The sequence below is a fragment of the Pseudomassariella vexata genome (assembly GCF_002105095.1).
Source record: "Pseudomassariella vexata strain CBS 129021 chromosome Unknown BCR38scaffold_9, whole genome shotgun sequence".
Classification (NCBI taxonomy): Eukaryota; Fungi; Ascomycota; class Sordariomycetes; order Amphisphaeriales; family Pseudomassariaceae; genus Pseudomassariella; species Pseudomassariella vexata.
This window is the reverse complement of record NW_024467964.1, coordinates 936,149-954,301: the sequence shown is the minus strand read 5'-3', so window position 1 is coordinate 954,301 and position 18,153 is coordinate 936,149. Positions and strand designations below refer to the sequence as shown.

The 18,153-nt window shown below is 52.3% G+C and overlaps 5 protein-coding genes across 5 annotated transcripts; 2 read left to right on the top strand and 3 right to left on the bottom strand.

Annotated features, from left to right (window-relative positions):
- Positions 1-248: 248 nt before the first annotated feature.
- On the bottom strand, positions 249-1,012 carry BCR38DRAFT_410751 (uncharacterized protein; the record flags this gene model as incomplete). The annotated part of the gene is made up of 3 exons (XM_040858501.1): positions 249-315; positions 372-682; positions 746-1,012. 3 exons carry the CDS (start codon positions 1,010-1,012, stop codon positions 249-251), a joined length of 645 nt encoding a protein of 214 aa, XP_040714159.1.
- Positions 1,013-1,410: 398 nt separating this feature from the next.
- Positions 1,411-4,039, top strand: BCR38DRAFT_346031 (uncharacterized protein; the record flags this gene model as incomplete). The annotated part of the gene is made up of 2 exons (XM_040856226.1): positions 1,411-1,958; positions 2,014-4,039. 2 exons carry the CDS (start codon positions 1,411-1,413, stop codon positions 4,037-4,039), a joined length of 2,574 nt encoding a protein of 857 aa, XP_040714158.1.
- A 2,662-nt stretch (positions 4,040-6,701) lies between these two features.
- BCR38DRAFT_410749 (uncharacterized protein) lies at positions 6,702-7,511 on the bottom strand (the record flags this gene model as incomplete). Its single annotated transcript, XM_040858500.1, has 1 exon — positions 6,702-7,511. The coding sequence occupies one exon, from the start codon at positions 7,509-7,511 to the stop codon at positions 6,702-6,704; it is 810 nt and encodes a 269-aa protein (XP_040714157.1).
- A 1,239-nt stretch (positions 7,512-8,750) lies between these two features.
- Positions 8,751-9,483, top strand: BCR38DRAFT_486583 (uncharacterized protein; the record flags this gene model as incomplete). The annotated part of the gene is made up of 3 exons (XM_040864051.1): positions 8,751-9,007; positions 9,179-9,313; positions 9,372-9,483. 3 exons carry the CDS (start codon positions 8,751-8,753, stop codon positions 9,481-9,483), a joined length of 504 nt encoding a protein of 167 aa, XP_040714156.1.
- A 6,700-nt stretch (positions 9,484-16,183) lies between these two features.
- BCR38DRAFT_237572 (uncharacterized protein) lies at positions 16,184-16,654 on the bottom strand. The gene has a single exon (XM_040854363.1). It carries the CDS (start codon positions 16,598-16,600, stop codon positions 16,331-16,333), a length of 270 nt encoding a protein of 89 aa, XP_040714155.1. The 5' UTR covers positions 16,601-16,654; the 3' UTR covers positions 16,184-16,330.
- Between the last annotated feature and the right edge of the window lie 1,499 nt (positions 16,655-18,153).

The following is an 18,153-nucleotide window of genomic DNA, read 5'->3' as shown; positions in this document are numbered from 1 at the left end:
TGAAAGCTCGCGAAAGATAAAAACTTTGAACCCCATTGCACAATCTAGACAAATGCATAGAATGCTGCAATTAGAGCCTGTGCAGGACAAATATCTCAAAAATTGATTGCATGCTCGTACCTAAGATGCATATGCAGAGAAAATCTCTCCTAAAATCAGAACCCTTTTCCAGTCCAGAAACGCCCTAGTCATGCATCCGTAACACCACGCCTGTCACGTAAACCTCCCGTGAATCTAAATCTCGAGGCCTAATTTTCGATCTCCTTCGATCGTTGCAGCAGGAACTCGCCCAGTACTCTCAGGGGATCCTTAGGTCTACCGATCTATCAGTAACTGCCAATGGATTCGAGCAGGCTCCACAATCAACTCACCGTTCCTCCGCAAGCATCTTCATGCCCTGCAATAGAGTACCCGTAACCTTGGAGTTCAAGTACTGCCGCACCGGCGCGCCGTGGGGCGGAGCTTCGACAGGCATCCTGAATCCCTGATCAGGGTGCTGCGACGCTGCGCGCGAAGAGTTGGGCTCCTGGCCATTGGGAAGCTGCGAGGCAGCGCGCGATGAATTCGGTTCTTGGCCATGCGTATGCGCGCCCGGTTCTTGGCCGTTCGTGCGCAGCGGGGTACTTGTTCGCCGTCCTAGAGGACTCGCTCCGTTCGTCGCTCCGGCTCGAGCTGCCGACAACTTCACGGTTGTCCTATTAGCTATAGTTCTGCGGTATTGCGAGTGGGATGGAAATAAACATACCGTAGCTTGCTCAAGGCCGTTAGCGTCGGCCATAGTCACGTCCTTTTGTGTCTCTTCAGCATTCGCGGTTGTCGCTCGCGTCTCAAGACTAGCTGGAGCTTCGGTGGGAGCTAGGACTATGTGCGCCGCGGTGTGCTCTGTGGGAGTCTGTTGGATGGGCATCTGCGTGAGTGGACTAGATGCGGGCGGTGCTGTGACTTGTTGAGGTGCCCCGAATGGCATGGGGACCGGGATCGGGGTCGTCGAGACTCGTCTTTCGTCGGCCATTTTGCGGTGGTTGGTGACTCCGTACGTTGAGAACCCAGAGTCCTGATCTGGAAATTCAGGTGCAAGCGCAAGGAATTGCTAGAGCCTAAGCTCAGTGCTCGAGCTTTGCGAATGGAATGCGACAAGTTTGGCAGGGCAGCTGGGCACGAATGACAAAGCTGTATTTGACGCATCCACTAAAAGTACTACTTAAAAGTACTGTGGTTACTTTCATGAATTGCAGGGAGCAATGGCCGGCTCTCAGGTGATCGCGTGAGGCAAGCGCGTCATGCCAACGACGCGTCAACTATGTCAAGCAGGCTACAGCCGTACCTTTCCATGCACCTGAAAAACATGGTCACGCGTTCCCAAAATCCATTTGAGCGCTGATTTTGAACCATCAAACAGCCTACTCAAGTATGGATGCATTCGTTCAAAGAAAGGCCCCTCCTGAACGCCATCAGTCACCATCGGCAAACGGCAGCAGGGCCCAGATTAGACATGCCCCACCCTCTATCCAACCCCCGGCTAAGAGGGTGAAGCTTGAAATTTCGGACACAGATGACGATGACGAGTCTGATCAGGCGCCAATCGATAGAAAGCCACCACGAGTCGCTGGTATTCAGAGGGAGGATACTGTTACTTCTGTCTTCGAGGATGCTCAGTCTGAGGACGATGCCCAGAGTGCCCGGCCAACTGCGATTGAGAGCTGCCTACCCGAGATCAAGCCGGACAAAAAGGCTCTCGAAGAATATGAGACCTTCAGATCGTCCCAAGGCGATCAATCTGGTGGTGCGGCGTCGAGGTTTGTTAAGGGAAACTGGGTGAAAGGCAAAAGCTCACTTTACGTTGATGCTTTCAACCTCGCCCTGACTACTGTCCTGGACGATGAATCCCATCTATTCGATGAGAAAGAGTTAAATCTTTTCGAACAGTGGGGCAATTTGAGCTATGAGGCTCAATACTTGTAAGTCTGAGCCTGAGACATTCTTCGATTGTTCTCAATCTCACGGTAGCCGCAGATATGTGCGCTTGTTCCTCAGGAAATCTGCTTCATGGCATCGTATTTGGCGCTTAGGTTACTACAATGACATATCAGATACGGAGAGTGCTGTTCGCGAGCTGCAAGAGACTCGAGCTCTTCCGTCACTCTCGTCAAATTCCCAGTCAGGCCCTGAGAACGCGTGTGCCAAGTTTGCGCAAGAAGAGTTCAATCTGGAAGAAACTTTTCATTTTGCTGACAATTCAGATGATTATATCAATACGGTTGAGGAGGCCATCTCGCTTCTAAACCTCGATGAACTTAAAGGCCTTGCCAAAGAGGCCAAAGTTCAGGGGAAGAATAAAGCGGACTTCATGAAGTCAATTACTAAAATGAGCTACCAGCAAGCTGGTTTGCTGTCTTTCGGCGTACGACGCTCCAATACGCATGACTCGACTGGACCAAGCGAGGATGGGACACCAGAGGGGGAATCCCCTGGGCCAGCCACTGCGGCTGATTCCAATAGACAGAAGCATTTTCTGGACAAGACGATGGCCATCGCTGGTCCTTGTATCAGACTCTCTCTTCCCGTTTTTAAACTGTTCGAACGAGTTCATTTGGTATTCTATCGGTCTGCTGAGTGGACAGAGAAGTCTCTAACGACGATTATTCTCGCAAAGATTTCACGGCGGAACTTTCCAGAGTATATCGTCAGCAGGTCTGCCAATATCTTTGCATCACGGACTCACTTACTGGAGTTCGAGATGGCGACGAGGACCGAGTTTGCAATCGACAACATCCTTGAGTTCAACGGACCAGTTGGCGAAGCAGACTTTCGCAAGGTCCTTGACATCTTTGACGGGATATACCCTCGGTGGCAGCACCTCTTGAAAGAGGAGAAAGACAAGGAAGCAAGGATATATGAGTCGGGTGAAGGTGCGTATTTGAGACGATTTTCGCCCGTCCACCCGTACACTCGGATTGTCCACAAAGCTGCGCAGGTTTTTGGTCGCTTGAAGGAACACAAAAGGGAACACTCCTTGCTGCTTGAGTTGCTGGATCAGCGATTGTTTCACCTTTCGCGACGCGGCTCTTGGTATCAGCGGAAAGCACTGTTGGAAGAACACTACATGTTCGCCCTAGAGCCAGATCCGGCTTATACGGATCCAGAGACGCAGAAGAAACATTGGAAGAGGATCGCCGTGGCGACCTGCGAAACCGCGCTGGAGGATCGCGATTGCCATCTGAAGTACCATCACGATCTTCAGAAACGACTTCTCAAACTCGAGAAGCAGCTGAATATCCCGCGGCGTGAACAACACGACTTTGGCCACGTTCGCTTGAGAAAGCCAGAGGAACACATGGTGGAGGGTATCCAGATCAAGAACGATGGCCTTGTTGGAAAGAAGGGCCGAGCGGCAAGCACCAAAACGGTTTGGGTTGATGAGGCAGAAGGAGGAGGGGAGTGCACTGTTGAGGCTATGTGCCTCAGTTGGTACCGTGGCCAAGGATGGAAAGGTTATCACGCTGAAGGTGGAATCATACGGACACTTTTCGCCTACCTATTCTTCGATATTCTCTTTGCCTACGTCCCCAATGTCTTCCAGACGGCATACCAGACCTGCCCACTGGATTTGTTCACGGACTCTTTTTACCCAACCAGGGCTTCCGAGATCAATCACCGATTGGTCGACATTGCCAATGGAGGAGCAGCGCGCTTAGTCGAGGAGGTTGACTCGCGAGAAAGAGAGAACCGGACCTGTGTGGTTGGCTTGAACTGGGATTATGAGCTGCCCGACCTTGTCGAGTTGGTCCGTTGCTTTGATAATGCAGCACTTGCTATCGTGTGCAAAATCATGGCTCAGGAGTATGGGCAAAGAGGAGGGGGTCTCCCAGATCTGATCCTGTGGAGGACCGAGCCTGACAATGAAGTCATGTTTGCCGAGGTCAAGAGCGCCAATGACCGTCTCAGTGACACCCAGAGACTCTGGATAGACGTGTTGACCGGAGCCGGCGTGAGAGTGGCACTTACCAATGCAGTAGCGAAGAATAGCAAGGAAGCGTAATGATTGTGCCATCACCCTCACAAACAAGGGACTGGAGTGACTTCGCCTTGCTCACTACAAACCCAAGTTGAGTATATCATGGCTATAATTAGACTGGGCACGGTCGACACAACCTGGGATCCCACGTGCGACAAGCGGCGGGAGGGCAACCTGGATAGCATACTTATCCAACTTGGCCATCTGAAACGGCCGAGAAGTTTCGGAGCCTCTGAAGCGTTCAAGAGTTTGCAGCTTGCAGCCAGGTTGCTCGAAACTCACCTCCTGCATGGCTTTACAGTTTCACTTCCCTGACGATGTTTCAACCATCCACAGAGGCCTTCCCCAGCTCGGCCCCGCAACTTGCCTCATCAGGAAGGGTTCGTTCGGAGAATAATGCAACTTGGTAACACTCGTTTGGGTCACTGCGGAAGCATACCCTGCCCTCCCGAATAGAGATGTAATCTTTTACTGCGGTCTCGTCACATTATCAACATGTCGTCTAGTCTCTGTGCAGCGTCCGAGAAGGATCGTGGGTGGCCTCCCGCCTCCCGCCTCCCGCCTGTGGTGCGCGGCGAAAGCCTCAATCAGAACGAATGTTGTGTCGCCCGACGGCGTTTGCGTTTGGTGGGATAGGCCTATGGGTTTGGTGATAACATCGATATTAAAATCCTCAAGTCCATACAAACCGCGAGACCAGCCGCCGCCGTTGTTATTGTTCTGTCCTGGCCGCCTGTGGACGGCCACTCCAACGGCGGCCGTCCGCGCCCGCGATAATGCCGGCGGTGAGCTTTGTCCTCTATCCAGTCGCCATCGCGAGCGCCAGCACGAGAGCGTCAGTGCTCCTCCTATACCGCCTCCCGCCTCTCGCCCGCCTCTCGCCCGCCTCTTGTCCTCGGGCGTGCGTGCTGCAAGCAGCGCTACTACAAACTAGCCTACGCAGTAGCAGGTACAGTATTGCCAGCACAGGGGATCTATCATTCATCAGCTGATGGGGCTCCTCTTCATCTCTGTCTTGTCACTGGATGGGTGAGGGAGACGGGCCCAAATGTTGCCTGCCCCCATGGGGCCACAAAGTCGCGGGCGCTTAGGTGCCTACCAACTGGTCCAATAAAGCGCCGCCGCTGGAGCCGGCATCTGCACGACACACAACCACCTACCCAGCGTTCTGCGACGCTGGTTGGCTGCTCGCTTCGCAATAAGGCGCTTAAGACCCATGCAGCAGACGAAACGATTTGACTGGGGGGAGGAGAGCCCCACACTTCGGAATGGGCAAGATATTCGATGCTGCTTTTACAAGAGGATAGGCAGGAACTTGTGATTTGGAGTTTTGGAGATCTGACAAATTTTTGGAAATTTTCAGTATTTCGCCTCTGTGTCATCATGATGACGATGATGAGGGAGATGAGCCGGTCGAGGACAATTTCGGATGTCCCATGTGTAATGTCGATTAGGATAGTGGATTGTTCGGGCTGGTTACGGATATGTTGAACCTCTATGTGTAAGTAAGTAAGGAGGCGCGTAGTGAGTGACGAGATTGCGCGCAATACATACTCGTTTCGTGTACGGAGTGTGGTGATTTGATTTACTTGGTCACGTACATACATATACATATCCATGTATTATCATTCTGTAACCGCGATGGAGATTGATATTGATTTCGTAGCTACACTATATTGTAGCCCAACTACGCATGCAGAGAATCCACACCCGCTGTCTGCCACGTAACACACGCATACTGGCTTTTTCTGTCCTGTCCGGCAATATCCCGAGGGAAATAAGGGATATGTAGAGGTATGTAAGGATAGATCTCCGGCGGGGGTTCTCTCTGTAATCGCGTGCTTAAAAACTGGAGTCCCGAGACGGCCCAACGCCAGACCGTCCATCGTGACGACCGTGGCTTGTGGGCAAAGCCAGGGATTGGTTTTCTTGACTAGTCTGGTAACACTTAAACTAGGCCTCTCAAAGCGGTCGCGTCAAGGGAGCACGACAATGGGGGGTCTTCACAATCGCGGCCGAGACAGCAAATAAATAAACAACACGTCAAAAAGAAGATGGCTGGTGTTTCCGCCTTTGCACACTGAACGGGTTTGTTGGGGCTTCAAAGGATGGTACCGTGGGTTAGATACAGGTGTCCCTTTCCTTCCTGGCTAGCTTAGCTTCCCTCGCGTAGATTCAAACATCAGTCCAGTGGTCCCGATTGCCCCAAGGTCCATTAAACCCCCCCATTCAATTGCCTTGCCTTGCTCCCACGAGTACAAAAGCTATCAACTCCTTGGTATCAATCGCGCCGCATGGGGGGGGAGGGGGGGGTGGGGGACTCGAGACGCCGCCAGCAACGCCATTAAAACTCCATAGCAAATAATGTAAATACGCCTGATGATTGCCGTGACAGCCGTAATTTCGTATCCTTCGTTCTTTGCCTCGGTGCACGCACCGCTGTCCACCTGACTCTCACTCTCTTTCGTGGGTCTTTATCGTTGTGCTTCGATACGTTGGTGCTGGCAGTGTGAAGATGGAGGGGTTAAATCGTCATGGAACATGAGCAAATGAAAACACGGCCTCTGCAGAGACACTGGCAGCATGGCCTTTCGTTGAGCGCTGAAGGTGGCGGGAAAGAGACTTTAGTTCATTCGGATTTTGGTAGGTAGGTAGGTTAGATAGGTTATTGTAGATTATTTGAACTTCAAGCGGCTTTCGATCTCGTTGTTGGTGCAGGAGGAGCGGGTGCTGGTGCCTGTGCTGTTTTTAGTGCTGGCGGTGATGGTGACGAAGATGCTGACGCCGCTGCTATCGCTGCAGCTGCCTGAGCTTTGGCGGCCGCCGATCTGGTGCATTCCAATTTCCTCCGCTTGCCCTTCGGCGCCGGGTCCATTCGCGGCGTGTAAGTGACGGTCCGCGTCACAACCTCCCTGATGTGCCGCACACTCCTCCCTGACGACTTGGTTGCCTTGGAGTCTTGCGCATACCGAGCCTTGAGTGCTGCTTCCCAGTCGAATGGAGAGCGCACCGATCTTGCGCTGAAAGGTGACCGTGCCGTTGCGCTCATGGGTGATTCCAGAGTAGACACAGCCGGGGACGGCGGGATACGTAAGCTGGGGAATGAGGTTGCGCCAGTTGGTGGTGCCGACATGGGAAGGCTGGGAAATGGGCTAGGAGGAATGCCCGTAAGAGGCGAGTTGTGGTTCCCGCATTTGCATGAGCAGTCTGTTCGTTCGCTGCTGGCTGTGGAAGGCATGGAATCCTGAGCGGCGTCCTCGTCCTCGCTGGAGCTGCCAGATCTCTTCTCCGGCACAACGGGAGATGCCACCGACATGGCCTTCAGGAAGTCCATGTAGGCCACTGGCGGGCTAATGGGAGTCTTGGTATGCTCCTCTTTGATAAAGTCGGGAACTGCTGAGAGTGGACTCTTGGCCGAGAGCGCTTGGAGCTCTGACGGGAAGTTGGCCGTGACGGGCGTTGTCAACTGCGCGAGCTTGGGTTTGCAAGTAGGCATGTTGGCGGCGGCGTTGGGATCGAAAGGGGAGAGAGGGTGGAAGGATATGAAGTGATGGTTGTCAAGTCAAGTGAATGACTCGATGTGGAGGGTGGGGGGGAGAGGTGAGGATGCCTACAAGCTGCTCTGACAAGTTGCCGACAGTTGTGGGGGACTATCAAGGAGGCGAGGGAGGTAGATGAGGGAAGAGAGGTTATATGAAGTGTTTTTGCGTCACGGCCGGGGCCTTGTTTCGACCGAGGGGTCCTGAGAAACAAAAGCTGGGTTTGCGCACGCCGAAACGAGGGCGGCAAACGGCAAGCTGGAGCTAATGCCCGGTGGAAACGCTAGAATCGATGTGACGGGATCCCAAAGGCGTGGGTGTGCGTCCAGGGGTTGGAAGGCTTAGACTTTACTAGGCGTCCAATGCTGTGGTGCAGGAATGGGCCTCGGGTGCTGGCCGAGGGAGCGAATGAATCCAATGGGGCACTGGCCAGAAGCCGACCAGAATGGGTTTTGCTTATAGTCGCGGGCACGCAGCCAACAGGAGAGAAGGAACGACGGGAGCAGAATTTTGGCGCCAAGATCCAATTGAAAGATCTCACTCGTGACGCAAAATAGAGGTAAGGGTCACGCTTGTGGTGTAAGTGTGCTGGCAGAATTGGGTAACGGAGTGGGCGAATAGAGCGGGGATTGGCTGTTAAAGCGGCAGGTTGGCGGGTGGTAGCCCAAAGAGCACCAAAGAGCACCGAGTGATTGTTGACAAGCTCGTGCGTGCTGAGAGCCTGAGACTTGCTTTAGTGTGAATGCAGACCTGGAAAGGACTGGCAGGCGAGATAGATACTCACAAGCCAGCGGCGACGCCGGGTATTCTCTACCTTGAACGGCGCGGTCGTTGTGGAGGAAGACTTGGATGAAGTCTGCCCTGGATCAGAAGGCGTGATTCGTCTGAAGATCCCTGCTAGAGTCCTGGAGCGGCACAATCGGACCAGGATCAGGTGCTGGGTTCGAGGATGTTGGCAGTGCTCGTCGAGTATCCGGGACTTATAGCACCATGTACCAGGCCAACTTGGGAAAGGTGATTCGTCTGAATTCTGGAAGGAAGGATGGAAGCGCTACCTCTATTCTTAGCATCCGTAACATTGGCTTCACTTTATTGGACGACGGGCGTGTCGCCAGAACCACCACACTGCAACTACTCACCTCGCCAATTGAGACCAACGATTGTGTCGGCTAGGCAGACAGCCAAAAGTCAACTCGATGCGCCCTTCCGAGCTGGGTGAGGAGGGTAAGTCGCGCCGTGCGACGAGAAGCTCAAGGCCGGCTGAGCAGCAGCTGACAACGAAGGAGCGGTGCTGGCAGGCTGACGAGCTGAAGAAGAGTATCACACAACCGGCGGGCTCTGCCGTGGAGACGAACCAGGATATCAGATCTGTCAATGTCGTCGAACCGGACAAGCAAATTGGCCGTGGGGTGCTTTCGTGGTGTTACACTCAGATGAGCCTCTTCATCATTCCGTATATTGGATCTGGGCATCAGAGCCATTTTATGCTGTATGGCTTTCTGCATGTGCTCCCATATTTCCTGTCTCGTTGTCCCTACCCTGCTTCACTGCGCGCATGGCTCAAAATAACGCTTCATTTCTCATTGGCTCGCCGCATCTAGAGCATCTATACAACTCTTGCGAGTATTGCCTCCGGCCATGGTTTCGGGCTTGACGCTCCGCGAGAGCGCGCGCGCGACTTGACGCACGGCATCGCGTCGGCCATTGTCGCAGCTATCGTTGGTCCACGCGGATTGAACCAATTCTGCCTCGGTGGCTGGTGAGTGTCTCCCGCCATACAACGGATGCCCTTGGCCACGTCCGACACACGACATCAGCGCGCGGCTGCTTCAGTCTCGACGAGCGCCGGCCCGAATCCAGGCCCAGCAATACATCGAGTCAGGGCGCGAGATCAGCTGCACTTTGGATACGTGGCTGGTGCAGTGCTGAGGGCTTCCAGAATGTCTCTGCGCTCGTCCCGGACCCTGCCAACGACCCAGGTCCGTGGAGCCGCCACGTTGTGGTTAAGCGCCACCCAACATGACCAGGATTCCTTCCGTTCACGTCAACCGAATCCTTTCGATTTCATGATATTGATCCTAAACTGCGCTTAATGAACATCGCGTCTCGCTATGATTGCTCAATATACCGCCATTTGTCGCCAGCTATGCCGTTGGTGGACACTACTCCGGGTAATGGTGTCCGGAGACGCCACCTGCCGGCGACATTGATTGCCTCCGCGGGCAACGATTTTGATGATCACACGTACGTCGCTTGCGAATACGGCACCGGTTGTACCCTTTTCTAGGTTTATGCCCGCCGAACCCTTCAGGATTCATGCTGCAAACTGCGTTATTGCCCATGGAAATCCTAATATTGCGGCAGCATTACCATGCTTGTCTGCGGCACAGGCACCAGAGCGTCGGTTCGGAGCTAGAGTCAAAAGTGTACGGCATTATGGTGTTCAGACACCCCAGCTAACAAGATGAGGCTCTCCAGAAGGGTATAGTCTGGCCAAAAGCAAACATGGCACATCTCATGGTCAAAACGCCCAGGGGAAGTGCTTGACGCTGGCCAAACGTACCGAAAATGGAAGCTGGCAAGCTTGGAAGGTTGTTTATCACGGTGGAAAGGTACGCGGCTGGCTGTCACAGAGGGATACCGACGGGAGATAAGCGCCCCCCGCACCTAATACGAGGATGAAGGATGCAGAGCAATTTTATTATACTTGGCTTAGGATCAGCATTCTGGTCTCTGCGTCTGTTTCCATGCGCGATGGGACGTGTTCGAGCCGAAGTGAGTGCGGGCTTCTAGTGACACAAGATTCGTGATCGGCTATTTGAGCCATGGTAAACGACGCCGGGGCACCCCATCGGTCTCTGCTGGAGCGTTTGCCCCGTGTGTGTTGGTTCGTAGAAGGTGCCATCCCTCCACCGCCGTCTTTGTGGCAGGGGCTGCTCACCAGCTCACTTGTGATCTGTCAACCCCTTATACCCGAGGCATTGGTAGTTGCTGCCAAGCCGTGTTGGTGTAACCTCCATGTTCAATGCTGAGCGCTGGCTGGGCTCTTTTGGCATCGAGAATCCAGACATACAGAAGCGCGCGGGCCCTTGTCCCACATCCAAGGTTGTGAACTTGCGCGTCTTGAGCTCAGACCGCAAAGAATACCAGGCTTGTTCTGATCCCTTGCCTCCAAGATACGGTATAGTTCCGTTCAGTGGCCAACGCACTCGTCTAGCTCGTCAAAACATGCAAATCGAGAACTCCCGGCATTGGTAAGTAGTAGTAGAGGCTGTAGTTGACAGACGGAGAAGACGTGAGGGCGATAATGCTGGAAAAGAAGTGGATATGCCTTCACCACCAACTCTTTCCTCCAAGATTCTTCTGCGTCTCTACTCTGGGTACCTTCTGCATGCGGCGAAGGAGGAGTTATGTTGGTGATGGCCATGCATGGCTGTAGGGAAAAGCGGCGAGGATCGAGGCGTGGACTCCTGTGCCATCCACCCGATATGTGACGGTGTGACGGACATGGTTGTGGAAGTCGCCTCTTGATGTGACTTGTTCCAGTCTGCCCACTCGCTTGTTCTCACGTGATCCTCTCCAGTTGTCTTCCTGGGTCTTCTCCTCGCTAGGAGAATTTTCTCACTCGGAGACAGGTCATGGAGAACAGTACCTCTCCTGTTCTCTACTTCATCTTCTTCTCGTCACAGTTTTAGAGAGGCTACGTAAGAAGGTTTTTTTGGCAAGTCTCCAAACACTACCTACCGGCGAACTCGACCCCTTTTCAAAGACTAGTGCCATCCGGCAGCGTGTCTACAAACATAATACAAGTCTCGTCCTTCTAACCCATGGGTATCTCTATGTTTATATGTGTTTGAAAATTGCGTTTTCGCTTTCGTAAGCCTTTCTGATTCACTTCGCTTTCATATAGTCCTGGTCTTTATGTAAGTAGCACCGATCAGACCCAAGCAAGCTTCTCACCTTGCCCGTGGACTTGAGTTGAAAAGTCAACCTCATGATCAAAGACCAGTTTCGAAACACCATGTACTGTTGCTCCCGATACCAAATGGTTACAGTGTGCACCAAAAAGCTGGAGTTCCCTTCACTATGGTGTTCTCTGTCTGCATAGCCTCCCTGTTTCAACCTGGATGCGAATGAAGCCCCTCGCCACTTCCGACGTAAAATGTGGCCGGTCTTCACTAACTGGCACCCGGTTGAGACTCGATCGTTTGGGCGACTATATGCCATGTATGGCTGGAAGTCGGTGAAAATGAAGCGCTTCGCTCGTACTTTGCGGTTGTTAAACCAATTCGATGGCACCGTTGCTTCGTTGGGGTTGTGCGTGAACGGTAGACCTTCTTCGGTGTTGTGCCGATGAGTAAAGATAATTGTCCCAATCTATAAGTTTCAAGAGGCTGTCGAACTTGAGCTCAACCATCCGCAGGACAGCCAAGTCTTTATATTCAACGTTTTCACTGGCATGTGACCCATAGGGATAGAGTAGATCTATGGGGGATCTTGTCCAGTTCTGCTGCCTGCCAAAGAACAAGTCTAACCTCCTGCAGCAATTTTGGACGCTTAGGTCTTCAGTACTGGAATGGAAGAACACGCATCATAGAAATCAAGTACCATTGCAATTCGCTAACGTCCTTGGGCAAATAGGCAGTTGATGCTTAGGGACCATATGCAGTATCCCAATCCGAGCAGAAAAAAAGCGACGGCGATGGTGAGATGGACTCAGAGCATCAGAGACAATATAATGATGGCTATCTAAGGACTGCTATTTCCCAGGTAGCCTGATTGATGCGAATCCCTTCAGTCAGACCGAGTTATCCAGTTTGTCGTTACAGAAGGCAAACAGCAAAAGAACGACTAACTCGATGCCAACAGCAAGTAGCTTCAAGTATTGTTATGTAGCTTTCATTGGCTTGAGGCCCTCGCCGCAGGAGTATTGATTCCTGAATCACACAGTAGAAATATGCATGCATGAATTTTTCATGTCTCTGTTTCCCAATTTTGTTTCCGTCAGCATTTTGCGACATACCAAGATTGACGGGAACGCATCACTGAGCCTCAAACTTCCAGGTCAATCCAGTTTAGTGCTGCGGCATGATAGATGATATGAGCGCCAACAACAAACGTAACACACACCCTGCTTGATAGTATCGACCCGCTACTGCAATGACCTCCTAGCCAATTATCAAGAAGAAGAGAGCCTTCCAAAGGTATGGCTGGATCGAGATGCGAAAAATGGCAGCAACCACGTGGCAGGCCTTGTGCTCTTGAACCTGCTAGCAATAACAACAAGTACGTGGCGAATCCCGAGCAATCTAGACATGGGACCAACAAACCATTTGGTGCGAGGCGTACAAGATATTGTTGTGCTGGCACTGTAAATGTGACGTACTCCACATACTGATTCAACAATCGGATGTCTGGCCTAATTCCCCCCAAGTTCGAAGTAGATCGTTTGGGGCTGGACCCCCCCAACGTGAGGTATTTAAGCTAACAACAAGAAGGCTAGTTAGAGCAGCATGCTTCAGCTCGTTCAATGGAACGAGGTCACATAGGAGGAAAGCAATGGCGAGCCTTCTTGATCATCAACTTACAAGTAGACGTCCAGGCGACCTCGTATTTCTCAACAAGAGGCTGATATACTTTGACAGTAGTTACATTGCGGAATGACCGAACGTCTACGAGCCACACAAGGACAACAGTACGAAGATCATGCACGTCATAAATTCCATCTGGAATCGGCCAGCCTTCTGGAAGATCACGAAGCCGCATGAAGCCGCACGAGTTAGAACAATGACAACTCAGCGATATTTCTAGTTTAGTGAGCAATACGATAGAAAACAGGCTATGTGGAATTGATTGTTGGGGGTGATCCCTCAAACGGACCGAAATGATGACGAGATGTTGCGGAGTAACAGGATATCCGTCAACTGAGTACATGTCATCGTGCCTCCTGGAGGCTGTCCGAGCCGGCAAACGAGGTTTGGATTTGTGGCCGACTATTGTTGCACCCAGCAAAGAGAGTAACTAGCCCATCTTTGCCACATAGCATACAATGAGGCTGACCACGTGAAGACCTGTATGTCTTATCACACTCCGAGGCCCCTCCTGCCCGCTGAAGATCTAGGCCCAGAGAGGACGTTGGGCACCAACGGCTTGTCACTGGGAGCTAAGACCGCGGTGTAGTAATGCAGGAGCGGCGCTCCCCGCACCATACGAGCAACTAGTGTTGAGAAATCCAAGGTTCGTCTGATATCACTGTGAGAAGTACCGTGCCAAGCAACCATTCCTCGGAGAAAATCTCCAAAGTCATGGTGTCGATTTGCCTGGGGTTGTGACCTTGCCCCATCTCAACATTAAGCCAAACCTGCCGGAGTGGTATTCAAACAACGATACAGAGACCCTCGTGACCCTCCAACTTTATTAGCCGCCAGGAACAAGAGACCTGCGTAAGCGCGAAAGGGCCAATGGTGTGGAAACTATGGGGAGATTATGTGACAGTGTGAGGCCGAATTGGAAGGAGAAGGTGTCGTTCTGGTCTCTTATTCGCGGGCTCACTCCTCGGGTCGCCGGGGATGAGCTCATTACAGAATTAGGAAACTTCTGGAGCCCATGTGATGGTAACCCAATGAGCTATGCGCTGAATATGATACGCGAGTGCGCGTTCGAACAACATGAAACATCGGCATAGTTGACAAGTTACTTCTGGGCCTATTCGAGATTGGACGGGGGGTATACGCTGAATGTATACATTTCCTTGGCGCTTCAGCACCAAATTCCACCAAGCCACTGAAAACATTGGCATGGGAATCGTCTAGCACAATTAGTCTAGTATGTATCTCAGAAGCCGCCAAGCTGTAAGTGACTATGCGGCCAACTCAGAGGCGTCAATGCAGTTGCAAACGAGACATTCGTCTGTCTCAACAGGTCCTCCAAAGCGACTTGCTTCGAAGCTAGGAGGAAGACCGTACAACAGGGCCAGTCATTTGGTAGATCTGTGTATCTTGAATTCCGACGAGATTTGATGCGAGCTCTGGTTGAACGCCTGCAACGAGATAGTGGAATGCGACCAGCTCGCCTCAGGTTCCACCACTCGGGAACACAAGAGGTAGCTGCAACGCATATGCAGAAGCTGAGATATCGAATAAGCACAAAGTATTTACCCAAAGTGTTTACCTTCCTTGTTGACATACATCGTGTGGACTGATTCAACGCCTCCTGTCAAGTCCCCGGTCTGGGTCTCCGCCCGACCCAACATTGAGGTCGCCCCAGTTCAGAGGCCATAAAAGGACCATTGGGCAGCGCCGAATCGAGGAAATTCGACGAATTCTGGACCACTCACAAAATTCGCTCAGTTCGACTTTTCCGTCCATTCAGAATTGCCCATCCAAATGTTAGTTGCAAGGTGAGTTCGTCGCTCTCGTCTCTTATCAAGCTTCACGTCTTCACGTCACCAAATCAAGACGACGAACGGATCCGTGCGGGCAGGCTGGGAGCTGCGACTTTTCTGTTGCAGCTGCAGCCTACTTCGTACAGTTCCTCTGTCATCAGCCCACTGCACGTCTGGTTACACCGACTTTTCGACAATCGTCGGGGGCGTCTTCAGACTCGGCTTACCCAAGCCGGACTTTGATGCGCACCATCCCCGCATGTCGTTGTCGTTGGACGCTCACCGTCATTCAAAATGATGGCAAAAGGTGCCGAAGCCAAGGCAGAGAGAGGCAACCGATGTCGCTTGACCCGAAAACTCGAAGGAGCTTGACCCATACGATGAAACCTTTTTTACACCGTCTCCCATAGTGTTTGAAGAAGATGGCGTCACATGACTTGGAGTATGGCATTGCGCTCACTGACTTTGCGCCGGAGTAGGTACTAAATAGGAAATCCCATCGATCGCCCATCGCACACTCCCTCGGCCACCCCCAGCCTCTCCGCAACTTAACGTGTGTGTTGCGAAAAGCACGCGCTTGCACGCACGGTGCACACTTTGGTGGTGCTAAATTTAGAGGCAGCTTTTCTGCTGTGCTGTCCAGACTAGCAGCTCAAGCTGAAGCATTGGTGACAAGCTTGCGTTGTCACATCTCTTTGCAAGTCTTTCCCCAGTAGGGTATGTACATCGATCGGGGAGGCAAGGTCGCATCATGAAGAGCATTGCGAATTTCCCGGCTTCTACCATGATATTCTCGTGCTTACAGTCGCTAGCCGCCGGCAAGATTATTGCGCATAATTAAAGGGCGGCGAAATCTGGGAGCTGTCAGAATCGGGTAAGCTCTGTATCGTGTCAACGTGGGTAGTAGGCATCACCCACACCCACACCGACCCCTGTCGCCTCAAGGAAAGCTCAAGCAACCTGCAGCAGGCAGGCAGGGCAGTTGTGAAATCCCGACCACCTTGCAGTTGCTACCACTCACTTGGGGGGAGGGGGGAAGCGCCCTGCCGGAACTGAAAATCGTCAACGCTTGATCGAATTAATTGACCACTCGTCACCACCTGCGCACTTGCGTTAGCAGGAACGAGCCTTGCCCCTCCTCCATTGAAGCCGGTTGGTACCTTCCTTTCTTACTTCGTACCGTGTGAACCCGAGCCTGCGCACCCGGCGCTATCCTTGTCGGCACCTCTCTTTTCTGCAGCTTATTGAACTTGTTGCAGGTACGTAATGACTGATTGAATTTCTGGAAGGAGGCTTGACCTTTGGACCCAGCCACCGACTCGCAACTTGTCACCCATCTTCGCGTCAAAATTCGAAGTCTGTCTCCCGCGTAGTCTGTCTGGCAGTTGCAGTTCAGTTGCCGTGAATGATTGTGGTGTGCTTGCAAAGATACCACCAGAACCAGAACACATGCATTCCACCCCCACACCCACAGACACGCACACAGAGGCCAAAAAGGAAACCGATTGAAGCCAGATCCCGACTTAACACTGCTGCCAGCCAGAAGCAGGCTGGGAAAGAAACTGGAGAAGTCAAGTACCCTTGACCCTTGTCACCAAACTGCCAGGCCGACTGGTTCCCATCTGCTGAGAGAAAAAAAAAAGACCAGACCCCACAAGCCATCAAGCCTGCTGATTAGTCACTGAGGAACGGCCCCATTTAACCCTTTGCCCTTCCCTCGATTCTTACTCGTCTCTGCCATTTTTCACCAATCAATCCAACTCGGTCCACACGTCGACCAAAAATCATCGAATCAGTTGTCGCTCTGCGCACGCGGTTTTTCCATCTAAAAACCTACCTTCGGCCGCGGCTGTCGAATTGCAGAAGAACGGCCTCGAGCATCGAATCAAAACACGAGTGAGTGAGTTCCTGCTCGTCACTAAATTTATCCGCTCCGCAAACACGTCCTGATTCGATCGATTTGATTCAATTCAGCATCGAGAGGCACCAGGCATCAAAACGCACGCACGCACGTACAGCCAAGCGAGAAAGCCTATTCACTTATCATATCGGCCCTCAGCACCAGCCATTGCGACGGCAGCTACATAGCCAACTAACGGCAAGCGAGCGAGTGACTGCCTTGCGACACCATCAGTACCACGCGCAGAGTCTTCGCCCTCACTGCATCGAGCAACGGAAGCGCATAGCATACTCGTCTCCGTCGTACTACTCGGCGCGCCGCATTGTCTATTTCGCGTCGCCCGTTTGTCTACTGTTCCAGTGTGCTGCCTGCTGGTTTATTAGCTTTGCCGACACCTTGGACAGGCCCCCAAGCAACATCAATTCCAGCCAGTCAGCGAGCCAGCGCAAACAAGCAGCAAATCAGCAACTTCCCTCACGCCCGCCAATATTGTCAAATATCGCGAAACCCAGAAGACCTATCATCATCGCCAGGACCAGCTTCACTGTCGCGATTGGTTATATTGTCCGTCAGGTGACAGAACCTCTCTGCGGATAACAATCAAGAATATTTACCACTCGTTCAATCAAAGCGCTCTCATCATCGTCGTTTAAGTCGTCGAGTTTCACCGTTCCCGAGGCACTCTGACGCGCGACATTTCTCGACTTGGTAAGTGGTGCACCCGCCATCTGTCAAACTACCCTACACACCCCCTTTCGCCGACCCGGAGGAGCCACCATCCTTCCCGGCGCATAGGTGCTACCAAGTATTGTCTGCGCCGAGCATTACGTCGCCTCAGGCTCGCATAGCTAGCTGTTAATCTATGTTGCCTGCAAGTTGCGACTGGTCATCCATCTATACTGCTACTATCTGGGCACAGTCGCTCAGGGCAATCAGATGCTCTTCTGTTCTTTGCGCTCTCCTCTTGCGACTGACTGCTAACTTTGCAAGTTACAGAGCATTGTCGTCTATCTATCTGCCAACAGTCCCAGCAACAACCTAGGCGTTTTGACAGGAAGGTATGTTGCTTCGTTTCTTATTCTAGCTCTTACAAGCCCATCTGCAACGATGCATCTACACACCACCAAACAACCCCAAACCCACTAGGCGGACGCGACGATCGGGTGTACCGTCGTCTGGTCGCCAACCCCTCTACACACTAACGTGCACCATCCACTCTGCATATCTGCTCGTCGGGTCTTTCCTAATCCTCCTCTTTGTCCCTTTTCCCGCACACCTCTTCCTGTGTTTCGGTGTCTCCTAGTTCTCCACTTCT

Bases quoted from the DNA above. Each gene is read 5' to 3' on its own strand.
- BCR38DRAFT_237572 (XM_040854363.1), bottom strand. From the start codon at position 16,600: ATGGCTTGTGGGGTCTGGTCTTTTTTTTTTCTCTCAGCAGATGGGAAC.